Source organism: Tetranychus urticae, chromosome 1, assembly GCF_039701765.1.
Source record: "Tetranychus urticae isolate SD_2017Ah chromosome 1, NJAU_TeUrti_SD_1.0, whole genome shotgun sequence".
Lineage (NCBI taxonomy): Eukaryota > Metazoa > Arthropoda > Arachnida > Trombidiformes > Tetranychidae > Tetranychus > Tetranychus urticae.
The window spans coordinates 1,621,033-1,640,414 of NC_142958.1; the positions used below are offsets into that span (position 1 = coordinate 1,621,033).

General features: G+C 32.4%; 7 protein-coding genes and 2 long non-coding RNA genes across 9 annotated transcripts; 6 read left to right on the forward strand and 3 right to left on the reverse strand.

Annotated features, from left to right (window-relative positions):
• The first annotated feature begins 41 nt into the window (after positions 1 to 41).
• LOC149094343 (uncharacterized) lies at positions 42 to 1,020 on the forward strand. Its single transcript, XR_016201004.1, has 2 exons — positions 42 to 311; positions 390 to 1,020. It is a non-coding gene; the product is annotated as an uncharacterized LOC149094343 (long non-coding RNA).
• An 846-nt stretch (positions 1,021 to 1,866) lies between these two features.
• On the reverse strand, positions 1,867 to 4,446 carry LOC149094344 (uncharacterized). Its single transcript, XR_016201003.1, has 6 exons — positions 4,306 to 4,446; positions 3,993 to 4,050; positions 3,828 to 3,914; positions 2,941 to 3,758; positions 2,655 to 2,830; positions 1,867 to 2,408 (listed from the first exon to the last, which is right to left on the reverse strand). It is a non-coding gene; the product is annotated as an uncharacterized LOC149094344 (long non-coding RNA).
• On the forward strand, positions 3,395 to 5,809 carry LOC107368362 (uncharacterized). Its single transcript, XM_015936177.3, has 3 exons — positions 3,395 to 3,526; positions 4,097 to 4,182; positions 4,316 to 5,809. Exons 2-3 carry the CDS (start codon positions 4,111 to 4,113, stop codon positions 4,787 to 4,789), a joined length of 546 nt encoding a protein of 181 aa, XP_015791663.1. The 5' UTR covers positions 3,395 to 3,526; positions 4,097 to 4,110; the 3' UTR covers positions 4,790 to 5,809.
• Positions 5,810 to 5,956: 147 nt separating this feature from the next.
• On the reverse strand, positions 5,957 to 8,009 carry LOC107368361 (retinol dehydrogenase 11). Its single transcript, XM_015936176.3, has one exon. It carries the CDS (start codon positions 7,150 to 7,152, stop codon positions 6,154 to 6,156), a length of 999 nt encoding a protein of 332 aa, XP_015791662.2. The 5' UTR covers positions 7,153 to 8,009; the 3' UTR covers positions 5,957 to 6,153.
• Positions 8,010 to 9,021: 1,012 nt separating this feature from the next.
• LOC107368276 (glutathione S-transferase 1) lies at positions 9,022 to 9,971 on the forward strand. The gene is made up of 3 exons (XM_015936071.3): positions 9,022 to 9,217; positions 9,295 to 9,353; positions 9,431 to 9,971. Exons 1-3 carry the CDS (start codon positions 9,077 to 9,079, stop codon positions 9,885 to 9,887), a joined length of 657 nt encoding a protein of 218 aa, XP_015791557.1. The 5' UTR covers positions 9,022 to 9,076; the 3' UTR covers positions 9,888 to 9,971.
• Positions 9,972 to 10,540: 569 nt separating this feature from the next.
• Positions 10,541 to 11,579, forward strand: LOC107368272 (glutathione S-transferase 1). Its single transcript, XM_015936066.3, has 3 exons — positions 10,541 to 10,813; positions 10,899 to 10,957; positions 11,040 to 11,579. Exons 1-3 carry the CDS (start codon positions 10,673 to 10,675, stop codon positions 11,497 to 11,499), a joined length of 660 nt encoding a protein of 219 aa, XP_015791552.1. The 5' UTR covers positions 10,541 to 10,672; the 3' UTR covers positions 11,500 to 11,579.
• Positions 11,580 to 12,348: 769 nt separating this feature from the next.
• Positions 12,349 to 14,723, forward strand: LOC107368269 (cytochrome P450 3A16). Its single transcript, XM_015936063.3, has 3 exons — positions 12,349 to 12,617; positions 12,701 to 12,850; positions 13,148 to 14,723. Exons 1-3 carry the CDS (start codon positions 12,496 to 12,498, stop codon positions 14,397 to 14,399), a joined length of 1,524 nt encoding a protein of 507 aa, XP_015791549.1. The 5' UTR covers positions 12,349 to 12,495; the 3' UTR covers positions 14,400 to 14,723.
• A 1,306-nt stretch (positions 14,724 to 16,029) lies between these two features.
• LOC107368270 (acid phosphatase type 7) lies at positions 16,030 to 18,147 on the forward strand. Its single transcript, XM_015936064.3, has 9 exons — positions 16,030 to 16,198; positions 16,259 to 16,453; positions 16,524 to 16,706; positions 16,786 to 16,811; positions 16,875 to 16,972; positions 17,036 to 17,339; positions 17,406 to 17,606; positions 17,665 to 17,802; positions 17,873 to 18,147. Exons 1-9 carry the CDS (start codon positions 16,078 to 16,080, stop codon positions 17,951 to 17,953), a joined length of 1,347 nt encoding a protein of 448 aa, XP_015791550.1. The 5' UTR covers positions 16,030 to 16,077; the 3' UTR covers positions 17,954 to 18,147.
• Positions 18,148 to 18,215: 68 nt separating this feature from the next.
• On the reverse strand, positions 18,216 to 19,335 carry LOC149094345 (glutathione S-transferase 1-like). Its single transcript, XM_015936070.3, has 3 exons — positions 19,147 to 19,335; positions 19,012 to 19,070; positions 18,216 to 18,945 (listed from the first exon to the last, which is right to left on the reverse strand). Exons 1-3 carry the CDS (start codon positions 19,285 to 19,287, stop codon positions 18,489 to 18,491), a joined length of 657 nt encoding a protein of 218 aa, XP_015791556.1. The 5' UTR covers positions 19,288 to 19,335; the 3' UTR covers positions 18,216 to 18,488.
• Between the last annotated feature and the right edge of the window lie 47 nt (positions 19,336 to 19,382).

Sequence of the window (19,382 nt, forward strand, 5' to 3'; positions counted from 1 at the left end):
ATTGGCGCGGCTTACAAGCTGCTGATAATACCAAAAGAGGGAGACACTATAACGAAATTTTGACCAATAATTTGAAATTGGTTAGTGAATCAATTCAATCTCAAATTGCATCATTATTATTTATACAATTCATAAAAAATACAAAATCAACCCATCAAATTTTTGTGCAAAACTGTCATCGAAGTACGATTTAATTAATTATTCGCAGTTTCTTGGTATCTTTTAAAAGGCGTCCTTCAACCAGAGTCTATCGAGTCCACAAAAAGAAACCTATCGGAAGCTGCCCATGTAGCCACCATCCTTATGCAAAGGTAAGCGACCTTTTTGTTTAGTTTGTCTATAAGTTTTTTTACTAGTTCAAAAAAACGCTAATTATTCTTATCTTTCAGGCCGTCAAGAAGTTCAACACAATGTTAAGGATAGGTCAAGATCGAGATCCAACATACATTGAACGCAACAAGGATCGATTTGTGCGTATGTTGGTGTAAATCTCCACTAAGTACGGGAGACCCAGGTGCGATTGTATTTATACTTGATAAGTGTTGATATTTTTAAAAAGAGCGCATTAAAATGATTCTAAAAAAACTTTTTCTCGGTCTAAAAGTCTTGATTGAACTACATCTTCGGAAAGTAACGAGAGCTGAATCAGAACTCAGGTTGCTGAAAAATCCACGTTTAAACAGGGAGAAGAATGCAGAATCCATATTTTAAACTATTGACTTTGGAGGGAAATATTGGTTATGGCTTATTGTTGGAGTTTATGTAAAACTGTTTTGAGTGAAGCGATTAAATATTGTATCCATGTTTTCATTGTGAATCTATCTTTGGCAGTTATTCAAATGCATCAGAAGTTATCTAAAGTTATCTTATTTTTGGGATAAATAATCAATAAAATTGGTTATTTTGCAACAAAAAATAAGGAAAACATGAAATTGAAACTTGAAAAGTAAAGAGTTTGGAGATAGCGAGTAAAGGATAAATTGTGGAATTGTAATTTCAATTAATTGTCAGATCTACCTTTGATTTCAGATCACATATTCAAAAGACTACAAATAAGCATTACAAATTAGTCTAATATTGTTGTTAAAAGATAGTTGTTAGATTAACTTTTCTTAGTTTTACATTTACATACTGTTTAACAATTGAATGTGATGAATGTTAAATTATTGTATCGGTAAATAGTATGGTAATGAAGAGTTGAACAGTTTTATTTTTAAACGGTAAAATTAGAAAGTAAATTGGTGATGAGTGAAAATGATTGGATCAATTTGTTTCAATTCATTTGCTAATTGCAAGTTTTCGACTGAATACTATTTTTGGTAACTTTCAAATGAATTAAATTTCTTTAAATTTTACAATCATATCAGACTGTAATTTGGATTATTCAATAAAATGCAACCATTCAATTACGTTAACAATTTACTCAAACAGTGACTTGGTTTCAATTAGATGCTAACATGCAACATTATCACTATTAAATGAAAATTAAGTCATCAGTAATAATCTTAACCAAAATCATGGATCTTTTGTTAACCAACAGTCCAGATCAATGGCTAACTACTCATTACTTGAGTTGTTACCGTACTTTTAAGGCTAACATTTGTCAGAAAGTGTTAATTGTAATCAACTTTTAAAGCTAACTGTGAAATGTAATAACAGGAATTAATTCAAGTAAACGACAATTTCATTTTACAATAATGATCAACATTTTGAATCATTAAATCACATCAAGTTGAACTACCGTTAACTCATGAAGTAATTATATGGACAAAAACGGACAAGTGTTTGATGAAATGTAATTTAGAGATGCAATTGATTCTTTGATCGGTTCAAAATAATATCTCTTGAATATCAAAACGCAAACAATTGAGCGTTTGAAGATGTTGCTACAATTATTTTAATGGTTAAATTTTCACTATCGTTTCCAAATCTATTTGAACTGATTTGTTTATTTTTTACATTTTAAGGTTGATATTTTTGATAATGATCCTTACATTGTGCATGAACAGTTGCACAGTGAAATTGACTTTCATTAATTTGAATGCTTGTTTCGGAATAATGAAAGTTATCATTTATAAATCATCAAAATTATCAGCCCTTTCATGCGCTAATGGCATTACTTGAATATAAAAAAACAAAAAGATAGGTAAATTGAAAGAAAACGATATTTGTTATCAGATGATGGTGACAACTTGCTATTGATATCTTGATTGTTGATCCACCATTTCGATTGCCAAATTTGAAACATCGCTGATTCAGTAAATATTGTTCAACCATTTAGCCTTTAATATCATATCCATAAATTTGATGATCAATCCAATATTACAGTTGATTATTATTAGTCAATCAAAATCCTTACTTTGCCAAAATTCAAAGTATTGTTAACATTGTTTATATTTCAATGAAACCTGAAAAGTTGAAAGAAAACGGTTAATTAATTATTGCTCATTTAAATTGAATTTCAGTGTTAATACACTATATTATTGGTTAACTGATTAGTTTATCACTCAAATTGGGTATTGACAAAAATGTTCACAAATAAACAAAAAGGCCAACAACCGGGTTAGTTATGAATTAAAAAGATAAATTAATATTATCTTAAAACATATCCAGTAATTTGGTTTGTTAGCCTAAACATTAAGGAAGTTTCGCACCGTTTACTTTTGAAAATTGTACACCAAAAAGGCTTGTTAGTCCATGTTCATGTTCATGTTCATGTTCATGCTCATCACCACCATCATCAGTCATCATCTTGATTTATTTTGTTTCTTTATATTGATACAGTCCAACGAGTCGCAAGGCGAGAGTGAAAAATAACAAATTATATTAACTGGAATGATAAATAAGATTGTTATTGGTTTCATAATAATAAATGATGGTAATAATAATAAGATACAGACAAAACAAAAGTAAAGAAAAAAAATAACTGAAAATATTTACCCCATTATCATCAAGATCATCGTGTTGTGTGATTATCAACTCGAATCCCGCCCTCAGGCCACTATCCCATTTTAACAGTATTTACATACAAGCAAATACCTCGTCACTATGCCGTGACGCTTATTAGTCGCCCCTAATCGATTGTTAAAAGAGAAAGCGTTTTTTTTTCTTCATCTTTTAAGGTGATTATCTTTCATTTTCAATCTTGATTATTTTTTCTCTCTCTTCTTACTAGTCCGTTACGATGGGATCATTTCTCATTTTCATCTCCAAAACCAAAAAATGTATCAGGCTTGACACGGGAATGAAGGCGTTAACGTGTTAGCTCGTTTTATTCAATGTGATTGTGCCATGAAACGAAGCGACCGACAGGCTCGAGGTGGAGTCTTTTACTCAATATTGGTAACGGGTTGCTCTTTTGCAATCGACACCAGCCTATTTCAAGGGTTACACAGTTTAACTTTTGTTTTCATATAAAAACCCATCACCATCCAAATTGGTCAACTCATTAGTGTATTCGGCTTGAAATTGAACACTTGAAAAGTAATCTTTTGTTAAGCATTGTCTTCCATCCAATCCATCATTTGTAAGTTTCCATGTTTATTCCATACAAATTTTCTCTACTTTGTCTCTCTATGCCCGACTATCCGTGTGTGTGTCTTGTTTTTTGTCATTTATCAACCCATTTTGTGAATCAATCAAAGCAATGGATCTATGGAAGTGTACTATTTCCTTAAGTGAATAACCCATTGTGAATTTGTAAACCATTCATTGTCGAAGGAGCATATTTTATCCTTGTATTTTATGATAAAAGTGTTCTAGAAAAAAAAATCAAGTTCCGTTTTGATCATCTCTAGCTTTCGCTCTTTAGTCTACAATGTCCATACTTTTAGGTTTTTCCAGTTTAGCTTTTAGTCATTTAACTGTGGCTGAGTGAAAATTTGTTAATTTGCAGTTAATCCAACAAGCTTCGTCTACAAGAAAAGTAAAAAGAAACAAGATCTTTAGAAAGATAATTCTCGTCTGAAAAGAAATGAAGAATGTAAACTTACCCGAGGGCAAAACTGTAGTAGTTGTTATCTCAAAGAAAGGCAAAAAGTAGTCTAGTAACTAAAAAGAAGAGAAAAACTTATAATTTTTGTGTTTCCATTAACAGACAAATTGATAACCATGCGAGTGACTATGGGTCTCCTTGGCATTCTGGCCTTTTTAGCATTGACTTCAGCTCAAGACAATCATTCGGTAAGTGTATGAATTAGCCTGAAAAAATTGTAATTACCTGAAGCAAAAAAAAAATATGAAAAAGATAACAACTAAACAACAAGATTCACACTAAACTAATGATGGTTGCAATTTGTCAATTACCTGATTATAGAAGCAAAAACGTGGTCATCCTGGCCCTAAAATGGTTCCTGTGCCTGTCCCAATACCTGTTCCAGTTCATCATCACCACCATCATCCAGTAGTAATGCCAGCCGGAAGCAACAACTATCAAGAATGGACTGGTCCATCAGCTCAACTTTTCCCAGAGGCTCAAATGATCCAAGAGTCACAAGACAACGGTTTCTTTGATCCAAGAGGATTAAGAGATTTCCATGAAATGCACCAGCCAATGGCTTATCCAAGATACGCTTTCCAACCTGGTTATGATGGTGGTCGACCTCGTAAGAATTATTATTCAGCAACAGCTGGTCACTCATCTGAACGATCAGGCGATAATCATTACGCTCCTGGTGGTGAGGCAAGAGGACACAGAAGACGTGTTCGACCATCTCGTCCAGAAATGGAATCCCAAGTTCCAGGTCCAATGAAACCAGCAGAGTCTTTCCAAGAAAACAATGAATGGTAGATTGTATAATTTTTTCAAACCAGTTAGCAAAAGATGATCAAAAAATGGAGGGAAAAGTGTTGCCAATGGCAACTTGTTATCGTCTGTTAACAGAAGATAAACAAAAAAATCAACAATTATTCAATCACTTATGCTAATACAATAACCATCAAAATCATAGTCACCATTTCACCTTCATCTTCACAAACCTCAATCATCATCAAAATGAATTTTTTTGCCTGTCTTCATTAGACAATTAGACCGTGAACAAAGCAATAACAATATGGATAAAGATGTCTTTAAGGCAACTTTCATTCAGTTATCTTAAAACAGCTGAAGCAGTCATCATGTAATCATCCGCTGGTCTTTTTTTGTCAACATTTTTTTTACATTTTCACTTCAATTAATATTGTACACTCATTAGTTGTGTCTCATTGAGTCCTACATCAAATGGACTGGAACCGTTAAATAACAACCCAACATTATTGAACAAAATGTTGTGCTTATCATCTTCAAGATTTAGCCAAACCCAAAATTATTTTTTTTATCAATCTTTTTATTGATGTTTACCTTTTTTTGTTTATTACTCAATTGTGTTAGAATGATTCATTATTATTCAGCAACTCAACTTCACACAAACACCATGTTCCGGACTAATCAGTTTGTCAATCAGATTTCAGATTGTTGTTTTACCAAACATTTCACCAAAGTGTCAACTCAAGTGCCAAACAGGTTGGTATTATTGAGTGAAATATTTTTAATCTTCAGGAAATATTACCAAGCCATTGAGTTTACAATGAAATTGTTGATAGAAAACTTTGATACATTTTTTATTACCAAATTAATTCCGTTAATTATGTCAAAATAGGTTTAAGGATTTACATGATTCAATATTTTTCATTAATTTTACCACTAATAAACAGATTACAAATTGTAAAGAAACAGTTGTTTAGTAAAAATGTATCAACAACTCTGTGGATTAACCATCATTCACTACTGACACTTGTGAACAATTCAATAAAAGATTAATTTACAAAACTATCAATTAATTCTCTATATTAATAAGCTAATATTTATCTGGTTTAGTACACCAGGACTCGATTGAGATCAATGGTATTAAATCAGATTCCATTCAAATATGTTAATCTATTCATGAACTAGTGACATTTGATTGTAAAGAAAATAATGTTATTAAAACAAAATACCAATATTTAATTGACTCTGTTTGATTAGGAAAGATAAATTGTAACATTTAAAAATTGATGAATACATCGATTATTTAAAAACATAAAATCTGTAGAACTGTTATTCAGAAAAATATATGCGATTGGAAGATTAAATTTTGATGTGGTGTATCAACGTTTAACATGAGATTCATTGAAAAATTAGTTTTCCTCTTCAATAACTTTCATTTTATCATCTTTGGGTCCAAGATAACTTTCTGTCATCTTCATTGAAATATCCCAAAGCTTTTTGGCTAATCCAAGGTCTGAAGCCAGGCTGGTGGTTCCTCTTTCTTGGCAATTGTCAAAGTATTTACCGGTAACATTATTTAATGATGGCTCCAAGGCACAATATATTGTTGTTTGAGCGCCTTCTTCCTCTGTTTTCATGAACATCCGCTTGAATGGACCTAACCAACGGTACAAGTATTTAGAGAAAGCTGACCCAATAAGTAAATCAGTCTCAATGGTCCCTGGGTGAAGGCAATTCACGGTTACTCCTGAGTCTTTAAGTTCACCGGCTAAATAATTTGTGAATAAAACATTTTCCAATTTGGTAACACAATAGCAAGTGAAAGGCGAATACTTTTTCGTAAAATTGACATCATCCAGATCAATTGACCGAGTTAATCGATGAGCTTCCGATGAGACATTGACAATTCTTGCAGGTGAACTAGCCTTTAGTTTGGGTAACAATAACATGGTCAATAGAAAGGGTCCTAAATGGTTTGCTTGGAAATGCATTTCATTTCCATCTTCACTAACCTTCCTCTCATCTGATCCATAGATGCCTGCATTATTGATAAGAACATCAATTTTCTCGTGTTGTCCATTGATTTCTTCAACAGCCTTCTTGATGGAAGCAAACGATGAAAGATCAAGCTGGACTATGGTGATATTTTCATTTCCAGTCTCCTTTTTAACATCATCAGCAACTTTGGAAGCAGCCTCAACATTACGACAGGCCATGATTACTGAGGCACCTCTTCGAGCAAGATCAACAACTGTTGATCGACCAATTCCTCTGTTACATCCAGTAACCACAATTGTTTTACCAACGGCACTAATATCACTTGCTAAACGATTCACTTTACCCATGATGAAGGCAACCAAAAAAGTAGGTAGTAAGGCAATAAGGACAATTGTTAATAAATCAAACATCGAAAATGATTCTTTACAAATTATCAGAAGCACAAAGATAAGTTATCTTATGGTATCTCTCTCCCTCTCCCTTTACGTCAGCTGGTGGTTGCTTTAGTATCGATAGTGTGTTTATGATGATGAGCTATTCAAATCAAAGCTCAAAGCCAAAAGAATTCACTAGAAGAAAATTTTGAGTCACCAAATGATGAAATGTTCACTAAGAATTGATAATCATCCAGAAAGGAGTAAAGTTATGTTTGTATGTTATGGACTGGCAAGGGAAATGACTTGAAGAGTGAGAGCAATTACATGATTAAATATTGACTGATTGTTTGAGGAAAGTCAAAATTGTGTGGTGGGAATTGAAAAATCAGGTTTTAATGATGAATTAATATTTCCAATAAGGTAATAAGGTATAGTGTTGGAGTTAATTGAAAGGGAAATCAAAAAATTGGTCAAGAGGATCAGACAGGCCTCTTTACAAGTATAAATATAATTGATGAAGCTCGATTCATTTAACCAGGAACATTGAACGGTCAAATACTTTAATCAAATACTGTCAACTAGTTGTTGGGAATGAAATAAGTTTTGGACAAGAGCACTTATTCAAAAAAATAACAATAAATTTTTCAAGTTGTTAAAGATGTTTCTTGCCGCTCGAATAACCCAAAACTGGTTAATTGTATGTGTGTTTCAAATGGTAACCAAATATTGATGCATAATAAGATGGAGCAAATTTTAAGGTGAAAACAATAACAATGTTTTACCAGTTTTTCACTGGTACTTTTTGGGTTAAACTATCGACACTGATTCAATCGACTCAATAATCATTGCAAAAGGTAACAGAGCTGAATAAAAATGTTAGCTTTCACTGGTTTCTAGACTGACTGCTACTGGTGCCTTTCAACGTTACTTTTATTCGGTATCGCGAAACTATGTATTTCACTGTTCTGAGTAACCTTATTTTCAACCTTGATTTCGCGGGTGAGGAAAACAATTTCCAGTCATTAGACTTTCTATTAGAGGGAAAATTGAATCAGTTGTTGGGTTACCTTTGAAGGCCAGCTTCTTGAGTAACCAGAAAGTAACAGAGTTGACAACAATGGAGTTTTCAGTTACATTGAACATTGTCAAATTAAATTTGATTTTAACATCTAATAAGAGATGAGCAATCATCTAAACAATAGCAAAACATCAACAGAAGGTTTCATTGTTTTTTAAGTACAAGTATTGATTGAAATTTTCTGGTTCCACTTACAATCGAGCTTTGAAGCTAATTACTTCTTACTTGTTAGTTAACTCAACCACCTACTGTCTCTGTAAGACAATCAAACCCAGATTTAGTTAGAGTTAAAAATAGTTCGACTGCAGGACATTTATCGAATGTCAGAACAACCGTTAGATTTAACAAAAAAGTAAAAAAACAAATGACTTTTCAGTTATTTTTAGTAAAACATTTCAACGATTCAAATAGTTCATGGTTATTTCATCTGTAGATGAATTTTTTTCCCAGATTGTTAATTATTTTCTTAGATTTAGTCAAATTATGATGAAATCGATAATCGAACTGAAACTGGAACTCAATTTATCTTTATCAAGAGTAAAGTAAAGGTTATCCTATTCTTTGATCTTTATTTTACCATTAAATACTTATCTTTATGCCTTAATAGATTAGATTCACGCATCTATTGAACCTAAATGTTCATATATGTAAATAGTAGTGAAGTTGATTAATTTATCTCATGATATTTTTCAAGGATTCATAGACAATTCATTGTTCATACAACTCAAGTTTAGTTGAACTTAAATAGTTAGGGACATCAACTTAACGACTCTACGACGTGAATATAAAAGGCTGCTTTCAAGATCAACTTCTTACTTTGATTGTAAACTTTGGTTGTTCAATTTGCTTCATCTCAAACAATTGTATTCATCTTCAACAATGCCTTTGAATTTGTATTATCACCCACTTTCTCCGCCATCAAATGTGGTTCGGATTGTTGCTAAGCTAATCGACACATCCTTTGAGGAAACTGAAGTCAGTGTAGTGACTGGTGAACATTTGAAGCCAGAATTTTTATCCGTAAGTAAATCATTCAAATGTCATTCAAATGTAATTTTAAGCAAATTTTCTCGCAATTTCAATCTAATATTGTACAGATAAACCCATTCCACTGTGTTCCTACCTTGGTGGATGATGGATATGCTCTTTGGGAAAGGTAAATCCACTTTGATATTGTTTAATAACTCCAGTTAACTAATAATAAATATTTGTCTGTTTTATTAACCTTTTCAGTCGATCGATAATTACTTATCTTGTGGATAAATTTGCTCCTGGACATTCACTTTATCCAACTGACCTACAAAAACGAGCAACAGTCAATCGATGGCTGTATTGGGACTCAGGAACATTTTACGCTTCATTGAATGCCTATTTTGGTCCAGTCTTTGCGGGAAAACCAGTGAAACCAGAAGCAGCTGAAGTGTTCAAGAAAAATGCTTCAGCACTGGATGAATCATTGAAAAGTACTAAATATGTTGCTGGTGATGAATTGAGTGTTGCTGATATTTCAATTACAGTTACTATTTCAGTTGCTTCAGCTATGGGCATTGATACAAGTGAACTCAAAAATGTTGAAAAATGGTTGAAACAAGTGGAAAGTGACTTTGACCCATCGACTTGGCAAACTTTAGTCATTGATTCAGCTAATGGTTTAGGAACTTACTTCAAGTCAAAGGCTTTTAGTTCATAAACTGCTTGTTGTTCAAATCTCGGCTTGATCAAAATACATGTATCTATCTATATCATAGTTTAATTAAAATATGTTAACATTAAATTATTTATTCTTAACTCGTTAATTATTAATATTTTAAAGTCTATTAAAAGTAAACAATAATTGTTTTCATTATTATGAATTTATTACATGTTTTGGTTTTGTCCTTTTCAACATAAGGATTTACAGATAATTTTGTGCTTCACTGGCCTCAAAATGATGATTATTTTATGAGAATTTTATCAAATAACTTTCCATCAACATGGATTACATTAAAAGATTTAATCATATTAAGTAAATTTTTTCATTGAATCTTTTGAATTAAACAAAAATCGGGTTTTACTTTTTGGTTCCATCACTTTAACATTGGTTTGTTCATCGTGAATTAATTGTAATTGAAAACTAAATTGTTATGGGCAAAAAAAGTGAAGACTTATTTACTCAAAAGATTTGAGTAAAATCCACAAAACTCTGTTTATTTCGATATCAAACAAGAAGCAAATGCTTTTAGGCAAAAGTACTGTTCACTATTCATCAATGAAACACCAGAAACAAACACATATCGTAATCATATCGATAGTATCGATACAAAATCATTATGAAACGTTATGTTGATTTCATCATTTTTTACCAACGCCTTTAAATCCAAAGTTAAGTTCATAAGTCTGGTTTCATAATCTATTATTCATCTTGATTTTTTACTTTGATTGTGAACTTTTTTACTTGATCTTCTACAGCTGTGTTCATATTTTTCAACAAAAAAAATGCCTTTGCAATTATATTACGATAACCTTTCTCCACCATCGCGAGTAGTTCGCATCCTTGTTAAGGAAATCGGTCTTGATGTTGAAGAAAAACAAGTCAATTTAATGGCTGGTGATCACATGAAGCCAGAATTCCTCGCCGTGAGTAATTATTTTAACTTATATTTTAATTTCTTCAACTGATTCAAATGTAAGTTTTTTCCTCTTGTAATCTCATCCTTTACAGATAAACCCATTTCACTGTGTTCCTACCTTAGTTGATGATGGATATGCTCTATGGGAAAGGTAAATTCACTTTATATTGTTTAATAACTCCACTTAACTAATAAATATACAAAATATTTGACTGTTTTGTTAACCTTTTCAGTCGCTCCATAATTACTTATCTTGTGGATAAATTTGCTCCTGGACATTCACTTTATCCAACTGATCTACAAAAACGAGCAACAGTCAATCGATGGCTGCATTGGGACTCAGGAACATTTTACGCTTCATTGAACGCATACTATGTACCACTTTTTTATGGCAAACCTTATCAACCAGCCTCACTCGAATCGTTCAAAAAAGCCGCTACTGCACTGGATGATTCATTGAAAAACACTAAATATGTTGCTGGTGATGAATTGAGTGTAGCTGATATTCCAATAACAGTTACCTTGACTTTGGCTACAGCTATTGGTATTGATACAGGTGAACTTAAAAATGTTGAAAAATGGTTAAAGCAAGTGGAAACTGATTTGAAACCATCAACATGGAAAACTTTAGTCATTGATCCAGCAAACGCTCTAAGAGATTTGCTTAAAGCAATTTCTTCTAAAAGCTCATAATTTTTTCACTTTTTTGGGTAAAATACAATGTATCTATCCAATATTCAAAGATGAATTAAATTGAAAGATATTACCGAAAATTGTTTTATCCAACTCTCTATACTTTTTAACACTTGTACTGAAACTGTTGGCATAGTACGACTCTTTTGGCTCTGCATTTCTTGGTTTTAACGGAAGTCTATTCAAAGGTGTAAAGCAATTAATTTTCATCATTTATTGTTGTTACCTCTACAGTTTATGCATTGGTTTGTCCATTTCAACATTTAGTTTTTCAACCTTTAGATAATTTTGTGCTTTACTGACTGTAAAACGGTGATTATTTCAAGACAATTATAATTGTGACTGATTTGATTTTCAACATGAATTACTTCAAGAAATTGCAAGAAATTATTTCGAGTTTTAGACTTACTTTTTTGATTTGCCTCTCCAATTTTGAGAAACCTTTAATGTTGAAGTTGGATGATTTAAGGAAGCAAATTGTATCATTAGCCCAATTATCATTCAATATGAAGAGTTTCAAAAATTATTCATTCTTTTCATAATATGACAATTTGATAAATTACTTCAGAGCAACAGATATTGTCTTCTTTGTTTTTAGCACGCACTTGTTAATGAATTCTGGGAATAAACTTTTCATTTACGAATTTAAATTTTGCTTTCTAATTCAATAATTGCTCAAGATCTGAGCCTCGGGTGTTGATTGGTAACATGGTGAAATTTCAAGCGATGTATAGCATCAGTTGAATCACTAGTCAGATCAAGCAACAAGTGGCTAGTTATTAAATAATTTGTTTATCATAAGATGAAATAAGTACTTGAACCTCCTCTATGTAAACCTCATTTGCTATCTTCCCACGTTCCCACTTGTTTCATTATAGTTTTTGCTTTTCAATGTTGAACTCTGTATCTAAATCTCTACAATTTCATTTAATTTCTCTTCAAATTGTACTGAAATAATTTGATTAAATTGTATTTCATTGTCTTTATAGTGATTTTATGTCAATTATAGTAATCAAATGTAACCATAAAAAAGTCAATAGCAATAAATGTTCAAACATGCTTAATGTGACTCTATGGATCGTTGTATTTCTAGTCAGTTTCATCAGCTGGTTCATCTTGTAAGCAACTTGTTTATCATATTTTTCTTGCTCTTACACGTTTATTTGTTGTTTTTTTTACCTTTTCTCTACTTTTCTTGTAGTTATGTGAAGAAAAAACACTCTTATTGGGAGCGTCAAGGCATCAAGGGCCCAAAGCCCTTATTTCTGGTTGGAACTACATTCGCTGGTGTGGATAAACCAATTGTTGAAGCAAATAGGGACTTTTACAAGAAATTTGGTAACCTTTATGGGTAAATTGAATCTTTTTTTGTTCCTTCTCATCATTGTTTCCACTTTTCTGTTACAACTTAACTCATATGTTTTGAAAAAAATCAATTTCTACTAATTTAGCATTGAATTGTCCTTGACTAGTTTCCGAACACTTTCTTTATTTTTCTAGTCTCCTCCATAATTGCAATGCACTATTTCAACCAAGGTCTTTAGGTTCAAGTAAAATTTCTTGCTTTTTTGCAATTCATTATTTATCCTTTTCAACATTTCTTCTTTCTTGAACTAGTAAACTTATTATCTTTTCTTATATTTCACAGTCTATACGATGGTTTACAAGCTCACTTAGTTGTTGGTGATCCTGAGCTTCTTCGGCACATTTGCGTCAAAGATTTTCACATTTTCCCTCAAGGTTTTCATTTCCCATCTCTTCACGAAATCGAGAAATCGTTTTTGATAAATTTATATGGAGAAAAATGGAAACGCATTCGAACTCTATTAACTCCTACATTTTCAACGGGAAAAATCAAGAGAATGTTTAATTTGATGAAAATTTGCAACAAAGATGCCCAACTGCAACTCAAAAATCTCACCAAATCAGGTGAAGCACAGTTTGATCCTAAATATTTTTGGGGAAGATACAATATGGATGTCATCGCTAAATGCTGTTTTGCAACGAATCTTGATGTTTACAGCAATGAAGAAGATGTTTTCTTGCGCAATTTTATTGAATTTTTCCAAGGAAACCCTCTGAAATTATTGTGTGCAGCCGTTTTTCCCGGATGGTTTTCCAGATTATTGAAACTGAGTTTGTTTCCACCTAAAAATCTTGAATTTTTGCGAGACTTAACTTTGACTTTAATTGAAAACCGTAAAAATGGCCAGAATAAAGCTGACGATTTTCTTCAAACACTTATTGATCTAGAAACATCAACAGAAGATGGTGATCTTAACAAAGCCAAACTGTCCACAGATGAAATTGTTGGAGCATCAATGATTTCCCTTGTTGCAGGCTATGAAACAACTTCAACTCTTCTCACCTGGTCCTGTTATAGACTGGCCAAGAATCCAGATATTCAAGAAAAGTTATATCAACAAATTTCTGAAGTTGATTTGGATGATTATGAAACGCTCAATTCACTGTCATACCTGGATGCTGTCATATCAGAAACACTCAGAATCGATGCACCGATTGTGCTGTTCCAACGGCTGTCCCATTCAGATTATAAATTTCCTGGAACCAATGTAGAGATTAAAAAAGGAACCACAATATCTATTCCTGTCTATGCCATTCATCATGATCCAGCCAATTATCCTGATCCAGAAGTTTTTGATCCACAACGATTCTTGGATGGATCAGTAAAACCATTCACCTTTTTACCTTTTGGTTCAGGCCCGAGACTATGCATTGGAATGCGATTTGCGCTCATCAACGCAAAACTTTCCTTGGCCTATTTAGTCAAAAACTATCACATTTTTACTACCGATGCAACTCCATCAAAAATCAAATATGCAAGAGGATCCATCATATTAGCAGCCGAAGATTTGAAATTAGGAATAAAACCAAGATGATTTTTCATTTTCAAGCAACAATTTGAAATGCAACAATTTACAATATTTTACTATGGATCTTTGCCTTTTAATCATAAACTCAATGAAACGCATACGATGTAAAATAAAATTTGGTGTTCAAAACTCTAACTATTAATAGTGTTGAAGCTCTTATACCAAACAATTCATATTCCTGAATGATTTTACATGAAAGAAGCAAGGCTCGAATGATGGTCCAAAAGACAAAAACTCAGCAATTTGAATCAAGTGCAAAAATTATTGGCAAATAATGTTGAATAACTCTTATTTCTTTATGACTATGGAAATAAAAATCTAAGCAGCAAATTCATATTGCTATCATTTTTTCGGAGTTTCGTATTGAAATTGTATTTTATAAATATTCATATTCAGACCATATTACATATAATTATTCATAAACAGTTTATATAATAATATGAACAATTTAGTCCTTTTTTGTTTAAACTTTCCGTTGTAAAACATAAACAAAAATGTTTTGCATTCAACTCTTTTCACTTTCTGAAACTTGAATTGCAAATGTTAGCACAGCTCGACTCTTTTGACTCTTTACAAATCTGGGTTTTGACGGAAGTCCATTCAAAGGTAAACAATAACATCTTCACCTATTATTGTTACCAACACAATGTAAGCGGGATTCTTTGTCTGTGTAAGCATTTTGATAAACTGATTTCGCGCTTAGACCTACTCTTTTGATTTGCCTTTTCAATTTTGCTACTGAAACCATCAATGGTGAAGTTGAATGATTTAGGAAGCAAAGTCTTATGTTACAATTAAAAGTCTAGTTAGCTCGATTATTAATAGAATTGTAAAATTATCAATCTGTTTCATGTGTCAAATTTCAAGAAATCAAAGAAGTGTCAAGAATAGGTGTTTCGTTGAAAGCAACTTAGCAAAGCCGTAAAACAACATCAACAATCAGTTGTATTAAGAAAATGACTTCCCTTTCTCTCCCATAATAATCTGAGAAACTTGAGACTGTTTTGATTCAAGTCGATTGTTTTTGTTTTATTTGATTTAGCTTTTATCTTTTGTTACAACATAAATTCAGGATAAATTCATTGACTAAATCTGCCTGGTTTTACATTGGATTGCAATCAATTGAAATTACTTTTACCAGACTATTGAAAATTAGATAATCAAATTATCATATTTTTTTCATTTAACTTGAAAAACAATTCCAGTTAAGTGCAGTTGCTCAGTGTTGAACCTATCAATGACATCATAATTGAATTTGATCGTTAGCCCCATCAAAATGTAATTGTTTGCTATCTACAATCTATTATTGTTTACATTTGTATCCATTGTGGTTGTAATAAACCACAAGCATGTTCAAACGAATTCAATCCAAGTCTGAATTAAATTCTGTTCATGTCTCTTCATTTCAACCATTTCAATGAAAATATTTGCTTCCAATGACACTCACTATTTCCAATATTAAATGGCAACAGCCAGAAGCAACCAGATGGATGGAAAATTTGGCCTTCCCATCCTCTTGCTGATTGATTTATCTAATCATGGGAAAATGTAATCTTTTTGCTGACTCGAGTGATCGTGATAATGTAACGGGAAGAGATTCAGTCATTGAATCTTTACAATAATTTAATTTGTTATTTTGTCTCAGTACAATCAACAGCTTGAACGTGCTTCAATTGTATTCAAAATGTTACTTTATTACCTTTTGGCCAGTTTGGCCAGTTTAACCTTCACCAATGGGTTCAAAGAAGGCCTTTCCATCTCCACTATTTACCAGCAACCCGAACAAGTCCACCTTTCATTAGGAGGTAAGTGATTGTTTATCAAGTCAAATGAAGCTCTTATTGTATGTTGTTTATGTTTTCCAGTCAATCCATCGGAAATGATAGTTACCTGGACTACTTTCGATCCAATTAGTTTACCTTCGGCTGCATATGGAATCTCAACGCTTAATGAAACAACTTACGGATATTCAACCAAATTTGTTGATGGAGGCTCAGAAAAACGAGTCATGTACATACACAGAGTTACAATGAACAATCTTAAACCAGATCAAAAGTATGGTTAGTTAACAATTGTAATCAAATCAAATCAAATCATTAACTTTGTACTGTTTCATTGTTTGTTTACCAGTTTACCGAGTTGGCAGTGATGCTGGTTGGAGTGAAATTTTCTGGTTCAAGACTATTAAAGATGGTGTTGATTGGAGTCCAACTTTGGCTGTATTTGGTGATCTTGGCAATGATAATGGAAAGTCGATTCCAAAGTTACAACAAGACTCTCAGGATGGAGCATTTGATGCCATCCTTCATGTTGGTATGTACATTGAGGATTCATTATCAAAGATATGTAATTCATTTTCACTGAATTGGTTTTCACTTTTTGCTCTTCGCAGGAGATTTCGCTTATGACTTGGACTCGGTATGAATTTATTCACCTCTGACTATTGAGTAGTTATTAAATTAATTTTCAAACATTTGATAGGATAATGCACGAGTTGGCGATCAATTTATGAGACAAGTTGAACCATTTGCTGCTTATGTACCTTACATGGCAACTCCCGGAAATCATGAACAGGCCTAGTAAGTGTTGGATAAAATTATGCAAACCTATTATTAAATGTTGCTTTTAAATGACTTTTCCAGCAATTTCTCCAACTATGTTAATCGTTTTACAATGGTTGATACCAGAAGCAAAGAGATCAACAACCATTTTTACAGCTACAACATTGGTCCAGCTCACTTCATCAGTTTTTCAACAGAATTTTACTTTTTCTTCGAATATGGCTGGAGTCAATTGTACACTCAATTCAAATGGTTAGAGGAGGATCTGATTGAAGCTAATAAACCAGAGAACCGAGCTGTTCGTCCTTGGATTATCACACTTGGACATCGGCCAATGTATTGTAACAGTCTTACTAAAGATGATTGCACTTTCCGAGAATCAAGGGTAAATAGAAAATCAAGTGAAATGATGAATTGGAAAATAATGAAATGCTTTTCAAACACCCATTAGATTCGCAAAGGTATTCCAGTCGTATATGAGCTTGGCTTAGAAGACCTGTTCTACAAGTATGGTGTTGATCTGGAAATTTGGGGTCACGAACATTTCTATGAGCGATTGTGGCCAATTTACAACTTGAAGGTTTACAATGGAAGCTTGGATGAACCTTATACCAATCCTAGTGCTCCAGTCCATATAACTACTGGTTCAGCGGTATGATTCAATCCAAAGTCTTGATAAAAATTTATTTATAAGAATTTTCATTTCACAGGGTTGCCAAGAAGGTCTTAATCCTCCAGTTTCAGATCCAACTGATTGGAGTGCTGTTAGAATTGAAGATTATGGATTTTCTCGGATGAAGATTCATAACCGTACTCATTTAACTTTTGAGCAGTTATCTGTTGATCAGGTAATAAACATTAGGTTCATATTTTATGCACTGATAATTCATTTAATGATTTTTTTGTTTTTTTTCTTAGGATCATAAAATTGTTGATAGTATTACCATAATAAAGGATAAACATGAGCCTTATCCTGCACGAAAAGCTACTCATAATTGAAAGCTCGTAACTTTTAGACTACATTTTTAACCGACTTTGTGATATCAACCCGAATCATCTGATATTTTAATTTTAATTGCTAGAAAACAATGCAAAATTCTGGGAACCCAATTTTTCAAGTTTTTATAACAATCATGAATAATTTGATTCATTGAAATATCTTTCGAAAAGTAAAAAAGCAATTTTATTTCTCATTTTTTAAATCTTTTAATTGAACAATGTTTTTAAATATCACTCAAGCAAAATAATTGAAATAAAAAAATTTGACGCACAAACAAATTTTAATTGCAAAAAGGCAAACCAGAAATTTTAGGAAATTTTTTTTCAATTTTTTATTGTTCTGTGATCGGAGTTATCATTTCCATTGATCTCACAAAGGTGAAAAAAGCAAAGGATAAGTTTGGACTGAAATAAACTGAAAATTTATTTGCGAATCTAATTTTAACGAAAGTCTACTCAAAGGTAAAAAATTTGCATGTTTTATCCAAGGTTATTCTTGAAAAATTTAGAATAAAATTTTTGAATTGAAATCAATTTATGAGCTAGAAGAAATTGATCTAAGTAAATCTCTGAAGCCATTAGCTGGCTCAATGACTAAAGTTTGCCAAGTCGATGGTTTTAGATCAGTTTCCACTTGTTTCAACCACTTTAGAACATTTTTGAGTTCACTTGTATCAATACCAATTGCTGTAGCTAAAGTCACGGTAACTGCAATTGAAATATCAGCAACACTCAGTTCATCGCCAGCAACATATTTAGTACTTTTCAATGATTCATCCAGAGCAGAAGCATTTTTCTTGAACAATTCAGCTGCTTCGGGTTGAAATGATTTTCCTGCAAAAATTGGTTCATAGTAAGCACTTAATGATGTATTTAAAGTTGCAGAATCCCAAAGCAGCCAGCGATTGATTGTTGCTCGTTTTTGTAAATCAGTTGGATAAAGGGAATGTCCATGAGCATATTTGTCCACAAGATAAGTAATTATCGATCGACTGAAAAGGTTAACAAATAACAATATTTACATTTAATATTAACCATAAAGATCAAAGTGAATTTACCTTTCCCAAAGAGCATATCCATCATCAACCAAAGTAGGAACACAATGGAATGGGTTTATCTGTATACAGGATGAGATTGGGTTAAAGGTAAAAAGGGTTGGAAATTTATAATTCAAATTATAACGATTTACTCACGGCGAGGAACTCTGGTTTCATATGTTCACCAGCCATTAAATTGACTTCTTTTTCCTCTACATTTAGGCCCATTTGCTTGGCAACGATTCGAACCACTCGCGATGGTGGAGAAAGGCTAGCGTGATATAATTGGACTGGCATCTTGTTGAACTAGAAGAACACAGTTGTTTAAGATGAAGTAGAAGTTACAATCGAAGTGAAAAATTGTTTGTGGAATCAACCTTTTATATTAAAGC